We start from the raw sequence: 20,018 nt of genomic DNA, 5'->3' as shown, positions 1-20,018 counted from the left end.
CTTGGGTAGTGGTTGTGACCATGATCACACATGCACTAAAGAAGTATGAAAAGTTTGGAGTGAGTTCATTAAACGATACTCTGGGAATTCTACGACAAACCTCATTCTAATTTTTTAGGCCTGTAAGCTACTCGATAGGAGCTGTACACATACCATAAGCACATACCTCTAATATGAGTATGAAAACATGTTTTCAAAGGTATGAAAAATCACCAGTTTTATTGGTGAGAGTCAATTTTCATAAAATTTCATGTGTCAGCAATTTTAAGAAAATATAGATTTAAGCCCCCTGTTAGCCCTTAAAATAATACGAAAAACATTTACTTTCACCAGCTTTCCCGTATTTCTTATCATTTTTTTTGCCTTCTGCTTCATTCATCAATTCTCCTGTGTACTCTGCGATAAAATCGCCACGGTCAAATGATTTGGCCGCCGTAATACATCGGCCTTTCACATCGCAATGGGTTATCTGAAATTTTGAACGCTAAATAATTTAAAATATATTGTTCGAGTTTGATTCAACATACCTTCAGATTTTCATCGACTCCTTTCAGAATTTTTTCTCTCAACTCCTTACATTTTTCTTCCGCTCTTATGGTGGCTGGAATTCGTTTTGGACGAGATCGAGTACTTGATAAATCCTCTAAAATATAACTCAGAAGATTGTGCAGCTCGTGTCGTTTTCTTGTGAAAAAATCATTCATCTTTCGAAAAACGTTATCACTATGTTCCGTTTCAATGCGAGCTGCCAAATTCTTCCGAGTTACTAATGGAAATGTATAGGTCTCGTCAGATACAAAATTTCTTGACTCTTCAATAAACTCCGAGGACGTCAAAGCGCTCCAAAATTTGTTACAAAATTCCATTAAAGGACCCAGAGAAGGAGGAAATATTTTTTGTTTGTTCTTAAGGGCTAGAAATCGTAATATATACCGATATGAAATAAAATTGAAGTGATGCGAAACCACGTTATCAGATTCAATATTATATATGTTACCGATGCAATCTTTTTTGATAATTTCGTTGTTCTTTATCAGAAAATTCCTCAATGAATCTTCGTATTTCTTCGACCTCCAGCCCAATCCTTGTACAACTGCGAGCATAACCTTCTTATCTTGTCATCCTCCAAATTTAATAATTCGTCTTGGTACTTGTTTTCAATGATTAGGGAAACCAAGTTATAATAAGGGTTATATTCCCACTCGTATCCACGGCGTACTTGGACGAATTTTCGGTTTAAGGACCAAATGGTTTCCAAAGTCGTCGTCAATGGCATCTTCCATAATTTCATAATCGATTAAATTCATCACAATTGCATTGAGTACAAGACGAGATATCCAACGTTTTGGCAACGTTAGCAGGCACCCATAATAATCGTTTTGGCACAAGTCGTGTGGTGCGTTGTAGAGTCCGTACGCTCCTAGGTGTGTAACGGCTTCGTTGAGCGTCGGATAGCGGTCCGTGTTTGAGTGGGCTTTAATGAAGTTGTGTATTTTCTCGTAGACAAATGGAAATTCGATATTCCTCGTATCATCATTATTTACGCAATTGTCGCAGTGATCACGGCAGAAAATAGGTTGCATCTCTTCAGAGAACGAGCGGTTAAGTAAGTCATGACGACACCAGTCCGTACATTCCATGGTCATTATTAATTCAAAAAAATCGGAAGTCGCATTTTCTTTCATTGCAGTAATCGTTTCTTTTGATACTCCTTCCTTCTTCTTATTTGTGATGGTTTTGTTGAGGTTGACCTTGAAACTTTTGTAAATGGCGAAGTTGTACATGATGAAAATTCCAGCATCAACTAGGTCGCGACCTGCCCGACCAATCATTTGTGTTAATGCCGCAACCGAATCTGGTAATTCGTAAATAATTATACACCGTATGTGTTGATGATCAATACCAAGGCACTACACTACGGCGATATTTTTTCTGTGTTTAAACTTGTAATTTTTGCTGCAGCACTTCGAGTGCAGCGTATTTATTTAATGTTGTAACGTGTATTTTTTAATGTTGCAAATTGGAATTGTACTGTTGTATTGTTGTATTGTTTTTTTTCGGAATCACAACAGTACACGCAACTTGTGACGACTATTATTTCATTGAATCATTAATGTGGAATCTTTTAGTTTTCGGATCAGTACCGATTTTGAGTTGCAAAGAACGAAAGTGCGAAGATTCGATAGTCGCGATTGTAACGTTAGAACGCGTATATTTTCATTTTTTATTGAACTATAGCGAAAAAATAAAATGATGGTTTACTTACCCTTTATCATTCGCAGTTGGCGCAAAATCGACGGTCCCCAGTTCTGGTAAGCCTTGATCCACGTTGCGATCGACGTCTCGTCGAATCGTGCCGCGGTGCTGATCAGCGAAAAGGCCGCGTACAGATTTTCCGCGCACATAAACGCGATTCCGTATTTGAATGTGGAAGAGGTGAGCCACAAATGTTGGTACGTGAACAGCCATTTGCAAAAACACCACCAATTCATGGTGTCTGAAAAGGTGCGTGTAAAGTCTGAGCTCGGCAATGGCGGACCGGCCGCTTCTTTTCGCTGTCCTTTGGGCATTGTTAACTAATCACAATCTGAAGGCACTTGTTGCGACGACAACCTTGACTCGATTCTGTAACCACCCCATCAAAATGGGTTTTCTCATATTCGTTCGAGTTGATCCTGTATAGGTGACGTTATGTATACCATTGCACGATAGTGCGAAACTCAATTGTTCTACTGTTGTAGCCCGATAAGTATACACGATCGAAGTTGTGTTTCGGTATAAATCAGACTGCAAGAGAGTCACGACGTAAGCAACTTCATGTTTTCTTAAGGATGAACCTTCTGGTAAAAAGACGTCCTTTTTGGCATATTTCTCGAAAATAATCTTACTGTTGTCTACCGTTATGTGAAGATTGTTTCTGTAACTATCCGTGCCGAAGACCTCGATGTTGGAAATAAAATCGAATTCACGTTCAATCCATCTGATGTGTTTTTTGGTTAATGTTGCCGAGTACCAACTTATATTTATTTTGTTCTTAAGTGAACGCAAGAATTTAACCAAATCGGGATATGCGTCGCGAAAAGTCATGCCCCACGTAGGAAGGCAATGCGCTTCGTCGAAAAAAATTTTACGAAATTGTTTCAATTCAATTAACTTTGAAAGTGTCGACTTAACATTTTGATTTTGTGTAATAGCTTCTGGAGTTGTTATAATAATCTTTATCTGCAAACGAGTACAAGCATTATCGTCTTCCAAGAAGTCTCTGGTATCGTTATTTCTTTTGGGTCCCAACCTGATGTGTTCGATGGCGCATTGATTTAATTTTCTTTGAAAATCATCAAGTAACGATATCGTTGTTAGTACGATCATAATTGTGCCGCTTCGCGCCAACGCGCTCAAAATCATAACTATCGACTTACCCCAACCTGTCGGTCGATTGACAATATTACTTGTATCGCATGCCTCTATTAAGGTGAATTCGATTTGTTCTTCGGTGGGATCGAATCTGAATATGGTCCAGCACGTTGTAACCACGTTTGCACAATTAATTTCATAAAAATGATTGTTCATCTGAAGCGAGTTCGAATTTCTCTTTCCGTTCGTTTATTGGGCACCGACGGCAATGATAAACAGTCGTCAAGGTTTGCGAATGAATGGTCAAGTAGGGTTTATCTGTTTTATGCTTGATTCCAAATAAGCACCTAGTCGTTGAAAGATTGTAGTACTTGTTACCGTAAAGGTCGTTTACGGTACGGTAGATCCTAAGAACACTTACGTCGGGCAGCGTCCTTCTTATTTTTAGTAAGGCAAGTCGCAACCTCTTCGCTTCACCTTCAGATAGCGTCTTAATAATTTCAATACCAAAACCTCGCGAGTTGAAGATTACGCCTTCAATTGCAAATCTACGGTAGTACGGTTGCAGTGTTTTGTTGATGATTATTTCGTTGATTCCGTGATAAATGTATAAGATTTTGTCAGATTGAGGGATGGTAACAATGGTGAAGCGCAGAATGTCTTTGATGTCACAGCTTGCCCACTCGAACTCCAAAGGTCTATCGCTCAGTCGTTTTTTTGAACCGTATATTCGGAATTGTTGCGAGGACTTGTAAACCTCAAAGTCGATGATTAAATTATTAGGTAGTAGCAGTCGCAAAGGGGTTTGGGTCTCCTCCCAATGTTCCAGTGCGTGGTTACCTAAAGAACAACAAGCGATTGTAGGATTTATTATATAATTGTAAAAGTCGCTACTTACAAATTTTATTTTCCACTTCTTCTAAAGTCCAATCGTCTTCGTCTGTCCAAAAAACTTGGTTTCTTAAATATTTCGTGACCGAACCAACCAATAAATATAGAGAGGATGTTCCGGATCGGCGGCAATTGTCTGCAAATAATCTTTGAAGCCGCGCATGAACCACTGCAATGGTCGTCCGTCGGGATCAGCAAAGATGTATTCGGTTTCGTTGTCAAACAAGCGAACGATGATGTGCTGTGAAAATTTTAAGTGGTTGCTCGCGTCTAAAATGCAAGTCTTCAAAGTTAGGTCGCGATATTGTTCGTGAGTGTTCAGGAAATCTTGCAGTAATTCCAGAACTATGGCACCGACTTTGGTAGTTCCGACTTGATGCTTCGTCTTGTCGAACTCGATGTCCAGGTAGATGCAGGCGCGATTGAAAATCAGTTCGTACATATAACGATCGCGCCACGTTGCGTAATTTTTACAAAAGTCCTCGACTTTGATGGCGTAGAACTTGCGCTGATGTTGATTATTGTATTCGTAAGCGAAAGAGAAAGTCCCGATGTCCCCGAGCGGTATGTCCGCCCTTTCAATCAGTGCGTCCAGTTTCGTCAGGTGCCAGGTATTTAGGAAGTCGTCCATAATCGAGTTGCTGCGAGTGAATGACGCTGTTTGCCACAAGACTGCTGCATTTATACCGTTTTGACCTTCCCCTTGACTTGTTACCATAGTAACGTAAAGTGGGGGTAATGCGGCAAAAGTCAGTATCATTAAAAAAATTATAAAAAATGAGACGGGAGGCACAACTACAATCCAATGACAGAAAGACAGTCAGTCAAATTTATTCATGTAATAATGTTACATGTTATTTATGTAATAATGTTAATCATGAATATTTTTTTTTATATTACATAAGAATCAAAATTTTGTCTCGAAAACCCCCAAAATACTGAAAAAAAGAGAAAACATGACGTTGAGTAAATTGTGAAATTTCGATAAATCTGGCTCAAAAGCATTCAACTTACTTTTTACAATGCATCTAAAGATGATGCGAGTGACCGTTGAACCAACGAATCAGCTTCTCTCTTTCCACGAGACCTTGTCTAAATTATACATCTGGATAGTTTTGATTGGCAATACCCTCTTGAAATAAAAGAACAGCTCCTGCTTCTTCGTTTTTAACATCAGTCAAGATAATATTATGCAGTATGCAATATACGTAGTTTGAGAATGCGAGCTGCAGGATACAACTTTGTGATTGTATGCTTGTCCGCTAGGCCACATGCTCGTTTCAGACGATGAATACCTTTTTTTCTTTAAAAAAGCTTCCAAATTTCCTGTGGTATAAATTGAAATCTGCTTGTCACGTAAAAATTGCAGCGACTTCCAAAGTGGCGAAGAAGATTCAACTATTTCGTTGGCACCAGCCCCAGATTTAGCTTCTAACCCTTCAATGTTTTAGTTTCTTGTTTATGCTCTTCTAGAATAGATTCCCAGGTAGATTTTGCCAATGCAGCTGTTTGAAAAATTACACGTCATGATGAATAAAAAAATGTAATGAAGAATACCGTTCATAAGTGATAAGTCATCATAATGATAATAAAAAAAGAGTTTACGGTTTTCATTTAACTTACCACTTATGCCAAGTCGCACCGCAATCTCAGTGTACACTTCTGATTTCCTTTTTTCGTCTTTATACTTGACGTGTTTTATCCGGTAAAGTTCGAGGTAATTTGCGATTTCTTCGATCAGTTCTTCCTAGATAGATATGGCCGATTCTCGGTGAAATGGTCAAAATTTTACCATCTATGACACTTTTTCAGAGACCCAAAGTTGGCGATTTTAGCGTCTTTTCGAAATTCTAAATCCTAAAGTTGATTGTTTTATACAACATAACAATAGAGTTGATTTTTTCATCCAAAATAACCCGAGAATCTATAGATATTTTTTGTGATAGCTGGAGAGCGAACGCCAGAAGCTGATACGAGATAACCTAGGAAACGAACTTCGGGTTCGCCAAATGTACATTTGCTGAGGTTTATAACTAAACCGTACTAGTGCAATCGTTGAAAAATTATCTTGAGATGTTGTCGATGCTCTTCCGCCGACTGCGAGTAAACCAATATATCGTCGATATAAACATTAGCAATTTCGCATCATAATACCGTGCGGGTCTTGCGCTAGAAAACTTGATTCTAATATCTTAAATTTTTAGATAAGTTCAAAGCTTTCACCTGGGGATATGAAAAAAAATCATGTGTCTTTTCAGTAAAGTTTAATGCCCTTTCCAAATCCGAGCTCAGATTTCAGATGCAATGCATAGTTAAAAAATTATGATCGTTTGAACATGAAAAACGTATGAGTTGTCCATGTTTTGCACAGATTTTCTCGTTTTTTTTATGTTTAAACTGAATTATTTAATAATTTAATTTATATGAAAAAGTTTAGTTCTTAATTTATCAGTCTCTAATTTATTACTAATAAATAAATTTAGTGATAAAATAAATTTATTTTCATTAAATTAAATAGCTGGAGATTGCTGAATAAAGAATAAAAAATTTTTGATTCAAATTAAATTATTAAATAATTCAGAAAATCATTTTTTTAACTTTTTATATAATTATTTTCTTAAATTTAAGTCTTTATTTTGGTAAAAGTGGATTTTAAATTTCTAGAAATTTTGAAATTTCATGTAAAAGTAATTTTCATTTTCCATATTTAAATACTAAGAAAAAATCTGCATAGTAACATTATTATAAACAAATAATTTTTAAAACAACCTATAAGTTCTATTATTAAATTAGAATTATACACCCAGTAAATAATTTAATTTCACATCAAATGAAATTTAAGATGATAAAATTTAAATTTAAATTAATAAACAAAGTCTTTGATTAATGTTGAGTTGCTTTTATTAAACTGATGAAAATATTTGAAATAAAATACGCTAAAAACAAAATAAATAAAATAAAATACAATTGATTTTTGCACATTCAAATTCTATTTATTACTATTTTATTGCTAATAAATAAAATGAGTGATAAAATAAATTTATTTTCATTAAATTAAATAGCTGGAGATTGCTGAACAAAGAATAAAAAATTTTTGATTCAAATTAAATTATTAAATAATTCTGAAAATACTTTTTTACATTTTATCTAACTTTTTTCTTCGATTTAAATGTGTATTTAGGGAAGATAGAATTCTATTCTAATTGAATTCTAATTCTAATTGAATTGAAAATTGAATCTATAATAACAACAGAAATGTATACTGTAACTTTTGAATACTGTTAAAAATAGATTGAAATTGATTGTTTCCAATAATGTGATTTTAAATTATGGATTAAAACCCTTATTGTTTTTTAGAGCTATTAATTTTCACAAGGACTGGGGATATACATTGAAATGATAAAAATAAAAAACAAAATCAAATAGTAGCATTGCATATTAAAATGAATGAATAAAAATAATGGAAATATGATCATAAAACCTTACCTTCTTTTGCTGAATTTCTGCCGTATTTTTTGTTTAAAAAAACAATCGGAACTTCACTAACTTTTAAAACACACGCACACACAGAAATATACAGTCAAAAGTATTCAATTAAATACCAGAGTCAGATTAGGGCCTCTGCTCAGCAGATACTCGTCCGCTTTCTTGTTACCGTAACGCATCAGAGCAAGTAGTCGGTGTGTTGCCCAGCTCGTTCTGGGCGTCGACCATTAATTCCTCGTTACGATCGAACAAAGTCTTTAGCGACCAATATTAGAAGTAATTCGTTCACTGTACCTTTAAGATCATTTGTTGTAAATACTGTACTGTACTGTAGTGTAAACTATAGTCAATGTATGGTACAATATTTATTATAAATGTGTAAATAAAGTCGTATATCAGAATATAATTTTAAGTTCAAAACTCGCGTTTACCATCGAGTCATATTCACGGTCCTCAATCTAAATTATATAGATTGCCTTTGGACACGCTGAGTCCAAACACAGTCGTACCTTGCTTTCAGCAAGCAGGTCTGCACCGAAAATAGCCAGCTAGAAGACAAGTTTTCTTCAACCGCGAAACTTGAGCGAGTAATGCACCTGCTACCAGCTTTCGCTAGAATACATTTATGCCGGGAGATCGCCTCTCTTACATGCCTTGAACCAGTCTTATTCTGCTGCGCGAGCGACGATCCGCGTCGACGCCACCTAGCGGTGGCTAATTCAAGCAAAGCAAACCTTTAAGCAAATTGCATAAGCCGAGCTCTGCTATATGCCTACAGTTTGCCTTTTCTTGTCGCACGTGCGAAGAGTTGAGCCGACGCTCTCTAGCGGCGGAGAACTCAAGCACTCTTTTAATATGATGCACTAGGTTGGAGTTAATTCTGTCCGGTCTAACAGAATGATGGAACGTGTGTACATATGGATTTGGCTAGTGGATAAACAAATAAACCTATTTCAATTTTGAATAACCCAAATTGTAGTTCTTAAAATGAATTTTTAGGCGGATGGTGTGGGGCAATACACACGTCTTTAGATTTTTGTCGGTTAAACTAAAAAAATTTGAAAATGATGAAATTCTCAACCCTGTAGGTCCAACCCTCTTGGATCTACAGGCCCTCAATCGAAAGTTTAAAAAGTACAAGTCCAAATTTGAATATCCAACCCAAAATCGTAATTTTTATCGTGATGGACAAGGCCCGGATAGCTCAGTCGGTAGAGCATCAGACTTTTAATCTGAGGGTCCAGGGTTCAAGTCCCTGTTCGGGCGTTTTTTTTTTTATTTCGAGAACCCTATCCATTATTTGTAAGGCAATTGAACGGCGTTAATGGGTTAATGTATTATATAAATGGAGACAACCGTTCAAGTGCGAATTCGTCACAAATTGTTTGGTATAGTCCAGGAAAAGTAGTCGGGAAACTGCAATAGTGTGAAAGTTGACAAACGATGAGTGTCTTTAAGTTTTTCACAATGACAAAACCGAATCTGATATTATTTTGGACCTCAACCCCCAGGGTCAGGGTGAAAATTGAGGGTGAAAGTGTTTTCCGCGAATATCTCTAAAACTAAACAAGATACGAGGAAACAAATTGCACCAATCGGTTCCTTGTAAAATTTTCCATGGTAATACACTTTGAATTTTCAAAGTGTCTGTGCGAAATCGTTCCCGATATCGAAAAAGACAGTTTTGAAAAAAACGGCGGTGGTGAGGAACGACAACGCGCAGCGAGCCGGAAACTGCAAAACTATTGTTTCGATATCGTGAACAATCTTGCACTGTCATTTTGAAAATTAAAAGTGTATTTCCATGAAAAATTTTACGAGGAATCGATTTGCAATTGCGCAATCCGTTTCCTCGTATCTAGTCTAGTTTTAGAGATATTCGTGAAAAAAACTTTCACTCCGACCCCAGGGGTGGAGGTCCAAAATAATACAATACGATCAGATTCGGTTTTATCGTGGTCGAAAACATAAAGATACGCAGCGTTTGTCCACTTTCACACCATTGCAGTTTCCCGGCTACGGACTATAGACACCAGCTTACCCTCAAATTTCACATAAATGCCGTAAATACCATAGCAAACCATCGAATGTAAGATTTGTTTCAAGACATTACTGTCATCGTATGAAAACTCAAATATTAACACGATGCCATCTTCAATTCAGTTTTATCGCTGCTGAATCGTTCTTTCGACATTCCAATTATCAGTTGCACCTTTCCCCAAGTAACTTCTCCTTATAAGTATGCAGTTTCAACGAGATGCCTGATTTCACAGGGCCACTGGTTGCGGGGTTTACCCTGCCCACGTCCGACAAAAAAAAACATATACACACACAAATGCAATCACGTCTCCGTGGATGTTTCCGTATATCCTCATGTATAATCCACATTACGCGATGATGAAGCGCCACGAGCTTTCAGCCCAATATATTCATCGTCGGCTGCTGCCGCTGCTGTTGCTGCAAGCGCCTCGTCGCGGCTCTACAACTACTATCTTTCTTTTTGTCTTGTTTTGCAGATACGGATCGCGCGTATAAAAGTGTCGGTATATCGCCGTATAAACGGCTGAATATGACGTTTCCATTCTGTAATAACGCGGCGTTCGTTCGTCGTTTGGTGTGTATATATCTCTTTATATGCACGCTCGCACACACACATCCCTACATACATTTAGAACTACGTTGAAAAAAATTTTTTAATAATACCCTCGCAACGGTTAATGCCCTCCGGCGGCTTAAAAAAAACCACCGCCATACAGCCGGGGCATCATTGCGTAATACGGCGTATAATGAATAGGCGAAATATCGCCGTGCAACCAAAAGCTCCGTGTCTATAAAGCTCTTCGCTGTATCAGAGCTCCAATTTTCTTTTTCTATTCGAACGGTACAACATCCTACGTATCCTCTCTCGCAAGTTTTTTTCTTCTTTTTATTCATTCGCGATCGAAACACGTGTTTTTCCTCGGAGCTTATTTTGACCATCTCCTCGCGCGCAGCTGCCGTTCGAGCGAGAGAGGCAGGACAATATAGATATACGTTGTGTACGCGCAGAGCCCCGGACAGCTCGAATCGAGAGTCAAACTGCGAGATTTCCCCCGACGAATTCGAGAGATCCTCTCGCGTTGGGCACGGTTCCGCACGCGTCATGTACAGGTGCGGGCGAGCTTTTTTGTGCTCGCGCAGATACGTAAGAACAATCTTCGCTGTCATTCTCAGTCGATCTATGTTTTTATTAAAAGCTCGTTTATGCGCGCGTACAATTATTTTAACGCGCGCAGGATATTCGCTCGTTCTTGCCTCTTCCTCTTCTTTCTCTTGTTATCGTTAGCTCGAAATCGAGTTGAAAAATATATATTACAACATAGCGGCGGAGGCCAAGACAGATGTCTATGTGCCCCCCGAAAACTTCTACACCCGAATTCTCGTCTTTTGAATCCGTTTAACTTGAATTTTCGGCTGCTATATACACCGGTCCTCCTCGTCGTCGTCTCTTTCTCTGCGTATACATTATACGCATAAACTTTCGGGGCTCTCTCTCTCTCTCTCTCTCGTGAACGTTTGTGTTCGGTAACTTGTCTTAATTAAAATTGTCTTATCGCCGCCCGGGTCCCGCGCTTAGAGAGAGAGAGAAACTTTCGTGGGCTGAGGTGCTGCTGCTGCTGCTACTCGTGCCTGCCTGCCTGCCAATTTCGACACGTGGCTTGGACGACTACTCGACGACTAGTTATATCCCATATATACAACTTTCGACACCTGCGCGCGTATAAGCGAGCGGCATAATAAATTTATCGAGCTCGGCGCTCCAAAAACGAAGAAGAAGAAGAAGAAGAAAAGAAGTAGAAAAAAAGGTGGATAAAGAAAAAACGAAGAAGAGTGAAAAATTCATAATTACATATTCCTCGGAGTTTCTCGATCAAATTATACGAAACTCTAATAAAATGTCTCGTCGTCGTCGTCGTAATACAAGACTGTACGTCGCCTAGTGCTTCGCTTACACATACACACACATGTGCTCCGGCATTTTATGCAACGTCAACTTGTTCTGTTCCGACTGCGCGCGATATATGCGTATTATATAAAAAGAGATAGAAGCGAACTTTTCATTTCAAAACTTTGCAGGTAATTCCATCTGCTGTACTATAACCGTATACGTATATATTATATTCCGAAAGTTTTTTTCCAAACAATCAGCGCTCACGCATCCTCCTACCTACCATACCACGTATACCATACGTATGGTACGTACAGAAGAGCGAGCAGAGCTCTGCACACACAAAAGACTCCGGAATGCGCACTCACCGCGGGGAGTTAATGAGCCACGTAGTAATTGAGTTGCGACCCCGAGACGACGTATACGAGAGACACACCCGACGACGACTAGACATCGTATACGCGTTCTATTACCGCAAAAAAAAATTTTTTTTCCTCCTCTGCGACTCTCGCGCATATCTCGAGCGCGCGTGGGTGCAAAAGAATTTGCGGCTTCAACGTTATAATACCGTGTATCGTGTACGCACGCACAGACGGCCAACACGCACTCGCAGATTTCGGATCGTTAAATCGAATTTAATTAATGATCGATTTAATCATTCAATGAGCGGGGATGTATGCTGCATTATTGGGCTTGGCCGGGGAGTTTATATTGATAATTATATGCGTAATACCGGGGGGCGTCAGCTGCACTTACAGAGAGAGACAGAGAGAGAGAGAGAGAGAGAGAGAGAGCTGATAGTAGGCACCGCTGCGGCGCGTATACGAGCGCTCGCGACGATTATACCGTACAGCGCCAGCAGCGGATGGCACGACAATAAGACAAAACGATATGTGCACGAAAATTCCTCGCGTAATCTTTAATTAAGCGGATTAATGCACACCGGTGGATGCAGTGCGCACACACACACAAACACAAACCCCTAACTATAGCCATACAAAGACGTACACACACATACACTCATGGTAATTGGTCCAGCAGCAGCAGCAGCAACAGTCGAGAGTATATTCTATATAAGCGCGTACACATACGAGCTTGCACGCGCGAGGTCCAGTATAACGTTTTACTCGTAAATTCTCGCATTGTATTGTCGGCGAGAGAGCCCTGGCCTGGGCTATATATGGGCTATATACGCAGGGAGAGAACAGCAGCAGCAGCCTCGGACAAATTTAATACCGGATGATCCTCGTGCATACTACTATACTAGCACCGCTGCTGCTGCTGCTGCTACTCGTTTGGATTTACACTTGGATCGTGTCTCTAATTAATCGCAATTACATACCTCTCGAATCGTAAAAGGTACTATATATAGAGAGAGAGAGACAGCGGTGTAGCACATGTGTGCGAGCACACGATTCATCGGGTTTGTTCTCGGCGTTGCAAGCACCCGAGAGTGATAAGTGGAGCCTGCGGTTTTATAAAATGGGCTATAGAATGGTATTTAAACGCTTCCGCTTGCGCGCGAGCGAGCGAGCGTAACATCGACTGCTCTATTATCGACGTTATACCACCGATTTCAACTCACGAGCATATATATACAGAAACCGAGGAAAGGCGAGGAAGGAAATAATGAGGATTTTTCGGTTTTAACGTATAATTTTTACATTAAGCGCGAGGGAACTATATGTATATCGCGCGAATGTGTAAGCACACGCGCTAGACGACTGTATAATATAACGTGAAAAATGGGCGAATAATTCGCTCGGCTCTTGGAAATTATCTTATATATGCATGACAAAGGATGGAAAAAGCTCGATGGAGAAAGAAAAAAAATGTAAGCGAGGTTTTCGTACGTGTAATCGCGATGACTATGGAGTAAGATAATTACCCTACTATGCGAGAGATAATAAAATTACTCGGTTATTGCTTGTTTTTTTTCACACATGAATCTTCATGAGAGCATTAAGTAATGTTGGCGTTACAAAACGGTTTTGCAATAATTTTTTCACGGGTTTGTGAACTGAAAAGTTAAATTAATTATATCGCTCGATTTAAAGGCGTGAATTACACTAACGCGTTTAGCTTCTTTTCATCGGTGAACATTTACAATTGTATCCTTGCTTAATCATTTGATGATTTTTTATCAATAAAAAGAAGAAGTACAATGAGGAAAAAAAGTAGATGGTGAAAATATAAAGCACCCGAGTAGATTTTACTTGGGCCCCTCTGCAACGACGACATGGGCGATTTTGTGAATTATTTTGCAATTTTGCTATGACACATTTGTTTAATCAATAATAACAAAAAAATTCACCATCTAGTTGAATAATTTCCAGTCAATGCTAACTTTTTACCTAAGTAGAATTTACTGAGGCGTTTAATTACATTTTTAAATTGATCCGTGTCAAAAATACTAATTTCTTACGTATTACTCTCGGTGATGAAAAAAGCTGAAACATACACACACAAAAAAGAAATCAAATCTTTCGTGCAAGGCTGTCCTCGTCGACCGCGCGCAATAAAACAAATGCTCAATGGAACGCGTCTCGAGCGAGAAAAAAAAAGCTCGCATCGATCGCGTTATACTACCGTATATACAAGCTCGGCGCACGAGAGACACACACCATACACCGCATCGACCCAACGAAAAGTTCGTGTCGTGTTTTATGCTTTTTGAGATGTTCGCCGCTCGAGTTTGTTATACGCGCGCTCCACCAATCGGCGCGGCTCCACTCGGGCCGACGACGACGTGCAGCACATCTTCGTCGCGCCTTCGCTGCCGCTTTTCCCATTTAGAGGAAAGCCATTCGTTTCCTGATATATATACAGGGTTGGGTCGTCTTCGAATATGTCGCGCACGTGTTTGCGCGAAGCCGGAAAATTTTTCAAACGAACGCAGATTGTTTTCGACCCGCTATCGCAGAAACGATATTTTCAACGCTAGCTATCTAATCGATCGAGTAAACGTACAGAAACACTTGTAAGATCTATGAAAAAAAAATGTTTACTCTTCAAATTCAATTTTTTTCTTTCACCGTCGATCTTCTCCCGAACCACGTCTACGTCGCGCACAAAAGGTCGCCCAATCGGTCACGCGTTGCTCTCTTTTTTTTTTCTTTCTTCTCTTTTCTCTCTCTCTCTCTCCGTGTGCAGGAGTGCGCTCGCGCGAGGGGCAACGAACTGCACAAATGCACACTTGTTAAAGGGTTATATACGTCCGTGGGCGCGCGTGCCGTCGTCGTCGTCGCAGCCACCGCCGCAACGCGTCAATGAGCCCTCGAAGGAAGTGGAATAAGCGTCGCGGAGCACAGCCTCTTACACGCGCACATAATACATAACACTACGCAGCGCGGCATACAACAGTGAACTCGTGCAAGAATAAGCTCATTCTTTTCCAAACAATAAACAACGATGCTCCGTGTGCTCACTCGCTTCGACGACTCAATGCGCGCGAGGATTACTTTGTTGTGTACCGGAGTACGCGATGTAAAGGTGCGAAAGGACGCGTCGAAAGCTATACGCGGAGAGATTAAAGGATGTACATTTTTTCGAGCGAATCGACGAATCGCGAGGGAATATACTAATTGTTGAGGAAAATTGTGTAACTAGGCTTACTAGTTAGCTACTTTGAATATTATAATTTATTATTTCAAGCATCAAATCGTTCGAGCAACAAAGTTCAGTCTTTGTAGATGCAAAATGCGAGGCGCTCCGCTTGGAGAGTAAACAACTTTTTACTCGAATTAATTTGCAATTATTAACATATTTTTTAGCGATATTTTTGATAATAAATTATCTCAAATTAAGCTTGTAGAACAGTTTAAAGGAAAGATTACAAGGAAAATGTTAAAGGAAAGTTAATAAAAATGATTAGGCTATTATGAAGAGTTATAAAAACCAAGAAAAAAATACAATGAATTAGCAATCAAAATTTTGAAATGTTATATTTATCTTAATTGTTTAATAAATAAAAATAAATATCGCAAAAATAAAGAATATATATCGTCGCGCCAAGCGCGATGCCGAATAAAAGCGCAAAAAAGTGCAAAAAAAAGGTCCGACGAGGATGGGATTCGAACCCACGCGTGCAGAGCACATTGGATTAGCAGTCCAACGCCTTAACCACTCGGCCACCTCGTCCTTGCGAAAGCTAGTGCAGAAATTCGCGTCGTGAATTCGACCCAGTTTTTCGCGAACGAAATCGAATCGGAGAAATTTGATGGAAATTTCGGAAAATTTTCTCGCGCGCGATCGATTCGATGATTTCGAAGTTGCAAAAAAAGTGTCAACGAAGCAAAAAACGCGCGCTACACATTAGCGAGAAAACTATCGTAGTAAACCAGTTATTCCGCTGTTATTAACTCTGCTGCTCTGTATTACATAAAAGTTCGTACCACGTAAGCGATAATGCGAACGAATGACACTTTTCAACTCTTCGCAGCATATACGATATACCAATGTTAGCGACAGCAGCATAAATATAAGAAGAAAAAAAAAAACAAAAGACCCACAACAGATCGATGGGTCGATCCGTCGAAGGTATTTATCTGCTGGAGCATCTGCTTCTGCCGCCGCCGCCTCAGCCTCTCTAAATTATGCGCTACATTTGCTTCAGCCTCGGTACAGCAACGCAACCCTAAATCAGCTTTTCTTTTAAAACCCGAGGGTGAAACCGAAAAGATGAGAGGGATGATGCTTCGTGAAGCGCCGCTCGCGTCGAGAGCACGACGACCGACCGACCGACACGGCGCCTTTGATACTCTGCTTTTCTGCTGCTGCTGTTGCGTGCACAGCACACGTAGGTATAAGTCTTGAGCAGACTCTCTCTCTCTCTCTCTTTCTCTCTCTCAGTAGTGCAGTCCTCCTCTGCTATTCTCTCGGTTGTTCCTTGTTGTTGATATTTTTAATTCTTCGCCGCTCGATCTCGTTTATTGTATACGTCGGTTCCCGCGGCCATCGTCGTCGTCGTAGTCGTCGACGAAGGTATTGTTTGAAGTTTTGCATTGAAATTGATACAAAGCAGTTCTGCAGCTAGCTGTGCACGATATACATAACAAATTCACGATGAAAAAGTCCGTGTTTTTTTTTTTTAAATACATCTTTTATTCATAAAAAGTTGTACAACGTATTCTTTACTTCGTTGTCGCGATGTAATGTATCGTAATTGCTATGTACAAGCTGGCTAGTAAAAATTCTTCTATTATTCTAAAATAAGAAATCAAAACTTTACGGGCCCTGTGAACGTGATTTTTATTATTCAAAACGTATAGTTTCTTTCGGTGCCACCCGACTTGTGTTTTCTCTTTTTATTTATGGTAAAGCTATGAGAAGTGCGACGAGCCTTGTAATAGAGATAACCGCCGAATGCCGTTAAGCACAGGCCAACGATAATCTGTATCCAAAGCAGATAGCTGCAAAAGTATCAAAATTATAAATGAAAAAAGTCCCTCTGATGTTCGGCTATTGAGAACATTTTGCATGGTACTTACGCAGATACGGTCAGAAACAAAAGTGCCATCTTGATTTTGGCCATCAAGTCTTCCGGCAGCACTACCGCTTCTTCCACCCAGAACAGCGGCAATAGAGCTTCGGAGAAATTATGCATGAGGCGTAATTTATCGACTTTGTGTACCATCATGTTATACTGCAAACGTTTTCTCGCGTTCAAAGGAGTTCCAGTGATTGGCTCGAAGTCAACGATTACTGCATGCTCATCCTATTGCGTCACATAAATTTTTCGTTATCAAAGATGATAGATAACGAAAAAAAAAAAAAATAGATGCGAATAAATTTAAAACAAGTACGAACCTTGGATGGATCGAGACCATCGACCATTTGCAGATATTCCGGATCAGCGAGATAGAAATGAGGGTGAGAAGCGACCAGGGGAACTTCTGTGCACTTGAAAAGATCCATGACTCCGGCTTTGAGACAATTATCCGGAGAAGGACAGTAACATCTTTGGGAAGGATCCGTATTCGGATCGCCTAAAAATATACCGTACCGATTCGTTGGCACACCTGCGAATTGAATAATTTATTATCTCCTCGATCTGCAACAATGTCGCACTGCCTGATTTTTTTTTTACCTTCGACCGAGGATTTTTCCTCAAAAGTAGCCGACAGACTGCGACAGAGCTCCGGCGAGAAGCTCACCAAGTTCTCGGTCTCGAAGAGCTGAGGGTGAAATATCGTGCCATCGGTGCCGTTCAAAGCGTCGCAGTACGTATCGTTCCACTTGGCTATACTCGGCTTTCCATCCCACTCGGTTACCAGGCCGATCTCGTTCACGACCTCGATGCCGCGCTTCACGCGAACTCGTTTTTTCACCGCTGTATCGTTTCTCTGTGGAAAATTTCAAGCCCCAAAAAAAAGTAAAAAAAAAAATAGTCGATCGACGAAACAAGATCAGTTCAATCGTAACGTCGGAATTTTTGGGGTGGAGAGAAAAAAAAAATGTTATCGTACCGCTCCCAACAGCGAAAATCTGTACCTATCGGTACCATCCGGCCGGAGAGTGCCCTCGGCCTGTTCTTTGACGCGGCTGCAGACCGCAGTCCCGGCGAAATCCTCCACCGTGCAGTCGACGGGCAGGCCGTCGAACAGAAAATCCATAGCCGTCATTTTTTGAAACAACGAGGTCGGATGCTTGAAAATGCTGTCGATCGCTTTATCTGTTGTACATTGCGCGGAAAAGTGAAAAATTGTTGTAGAAAACGCACACGGAAAAAAGCGGGAAGCGTATCGAATTTTGCGCCGGTGTGCGTATAGCGTGCAAAAAACTGTATCACAGTAGTAGTAGTAGTGTACAAGCGCTTACTAGCTAATGCCATGGACTTTGGCATCGTTCGAGAGACGGTCATGGCCAGGCTCAGTATGAACAAGTGAGGCAGAACTAATTCTTCGTTTCCAGTCAGTCCCTCGCTTTTCTCCGGCACGAAGATCCATTTGTTCTTCAGGGCGTACTCGACCGAGTCGTCTTCCTCGCGATCGGCCAGATCGACTTTTTCCTGCCACTCTCTATAAATTGTCATTTCAACGCAGAGTCGCAAGGATTCGATAAATGTACGACAGTTGAGTTGTATTGTTGTTAGAAATTGCGAGAGAAAAAAAACTTACTCGAAAAAGTAGGGTCCGACTTGCTGCACTCTTGGTTTTTCTCCGTTCTCGATCTCGTCGGGATTTGTTATGTTAAATAAAAAAACTTTGAACTCAAGGGGAAATGGAAATTTGCTCCAAATATCCCTCATCTCTCCGCCCTCTTTCAAGTTAACTTGCTACAAAAGATTATTTATATAAAGTGCAGGTATTTTTTCATTTAATTAAAACTTTGATCTAACGCGCGCGCGTGAAAGGGCAAAAGTTACGCGGCGCAGTACTTCTCGGCTTTGTGCGTGTGTAACAAAAAAAAAAGTTTCAATTTATACAATTCGCTGCTGCAAAAAAAGGAAAAAAAACCTATTTTTTTCTCTCTACTACTCGACGCGAAAAACTTTTAATTTGAAGAAACAAAGGATGAAATTTCAAACGATTATGCAACGATTGAACAAAAAGGAAAGAAACTCACTGCGTGTGTTTGTTGCTCCAAAAGCATCGGAAAGAAGACCCATCCGACCAAAATACCGAGCACCACCGTCGATACACCGGAAAAGGTATACTTGAACGGCCGATCGATTTTGAACTTCATTTTTGCTAACTAGATAGTCTTTGGTTTTTTTCTTCAAATTACGTCTGTAATTCGCTCGAATTGCGTCAATCACTCATTTTCGGGTAAAAAGAAGCACACGGAACTGTTTTGCGTCTTCTCGACCTTGATGCAACGAGTATTGATGGCACCGCGTGCGCGCACTCATGTTTCTGCCGCGTCGCCAAGAAATTGTCACATATCACGAGGACGACGACGCTGCGCTGCGGCTAAGTACGATGCTGCATTTGTCAAGACTACGAGGCATTTGATACATTTCGAGCATATAGTAGGTAGGCTCTGGGGGCCGAGTGGTAGTAATGTTCTTTTGCCATCGGTTTTTTTTCTTCTTCTTCCTCCGTGTCTCTCTCTCTCTCTCTCTCTCTCACCTATACGCAGAAGTGATGTAAGGCTTTGTCGTATTTTTAGCGGCGTAAGAGAGAGAGAGACACACGTTGGGGAATTACGATTCCGATGTAACGACGTTTCGGACGTATCATCGTGGCAATCATGTGTAATTATTTTTTCAAATCGTTTTTTTTTGCCGCAGATTTTTTCGGAACGTACGCGCGTGCGAGCGTTTTACGCTCTCCGGTCGCGTTCATTTTTTTTTTTTTTTTGCAAACATAGATTGAAAAATAAACGATTCTTTCATGGTTGATCTTACTATATACGT

The 20,018-nt window shown here is 40.0% G+C and overlaps 2 protein-coding genes and 2 non-coding genes across 4 annotated transcripts in view; 2 read left to right on the top strand and 2 right to left on the bottom strand.

Moving 5' to 3' along the window:
- The window catches only part of LOC106654125 (mitochondrial genome maintenance exonuclease 1-like), a 60,432-nt gene that overhangs the window by 39,904 nt on the left and 510 nt on the right, over positions 1-20,018 (top strand). The gene's annotated exons all lie outside the window — the stretch shown is intronic.
- On the top strand, positions 8,925-8,997 carry Trnak-uuu. The gene has a single exon. It is a non-coding gene; the product is annotated as a tRNA-Lys (tRNA).
- On the bottom strand, positions 15,718-15,799 carry Trnas-gcu. Its single transcript has one exon. It is a non-coding gene; the product is annotated as a tRNA-Ser (tRNA).
- LOC106654216 (sensory neuron membrane protein 1-like) lies at positions 16,758-19,631 on the bottom strand. Its single transcript, XM_014373986.2, has 8 exons — positions 19,226-19,631; positions 18,778-18,935; positions 18,479-18,678; positions 18,127-18,332; positions 17,748-18,003; positions 17,468-17,679; positions 17,149-17,375; positions 16,758-17,070 (listed from the first exon to the last, which is right to left on the bottom strand). The coding sequence occupies exons 1-8, from the start codon at positions 19,343-19,345 to the stop codon at positions 16,917-16,919; spliced, it is 1,533 nt and encodes a 510-aa protein (XP_014229472.1). The 5' UTR covers positions 19,346-19,631; the 3' UTR covers positions 16,758-16,916.

Source organism: Trichogramma pretiosum, unplaced genomic scaffold (assembly GCF_000599845.2).
Source record: "Trichogramma pretiosum strain Unisexual culture from Peru unplaced genomic scaffold, Tpre_2.0 scaffold61, whole genome shotgun sequence".
In the NCBI taxonomy this organism is placed as follows: Eukaryota; Metazoa; Arthropoda; class Insecta; order Hymenoptera; family Trichogrammatidae; genus Trichogramma; species Trichogramma pretiosum.
This window is presented reverse-complemented; position numbering and strand designations above follow the sequence as displayed.

Bases quoted from the DNA above. Each gene is read 5' to 3' on its own strand.
- LOC106654216 (XM_014373986.2), bottom strand. From the start codon at position 19,345: ATGAAGTTCAAAATCGATCGGCCGTTCAAGTATACCTTTTCCGGTGTA. The intron at 18,936-19,225 runs GTGAGTTTCTTT...AATCTTTTGTAG, and splicing joins TGGAGCAACAAACACACGCA to CAAGTTAACTTGAAAGAGGG. The intron at 18,679-18,777 runs GTAAGTTTTTTT...GACAATTTATAG, and splicing joins GTCGGACCCTACTTTTTCGA to AGAGTGGCAGGAAAAAGTCG.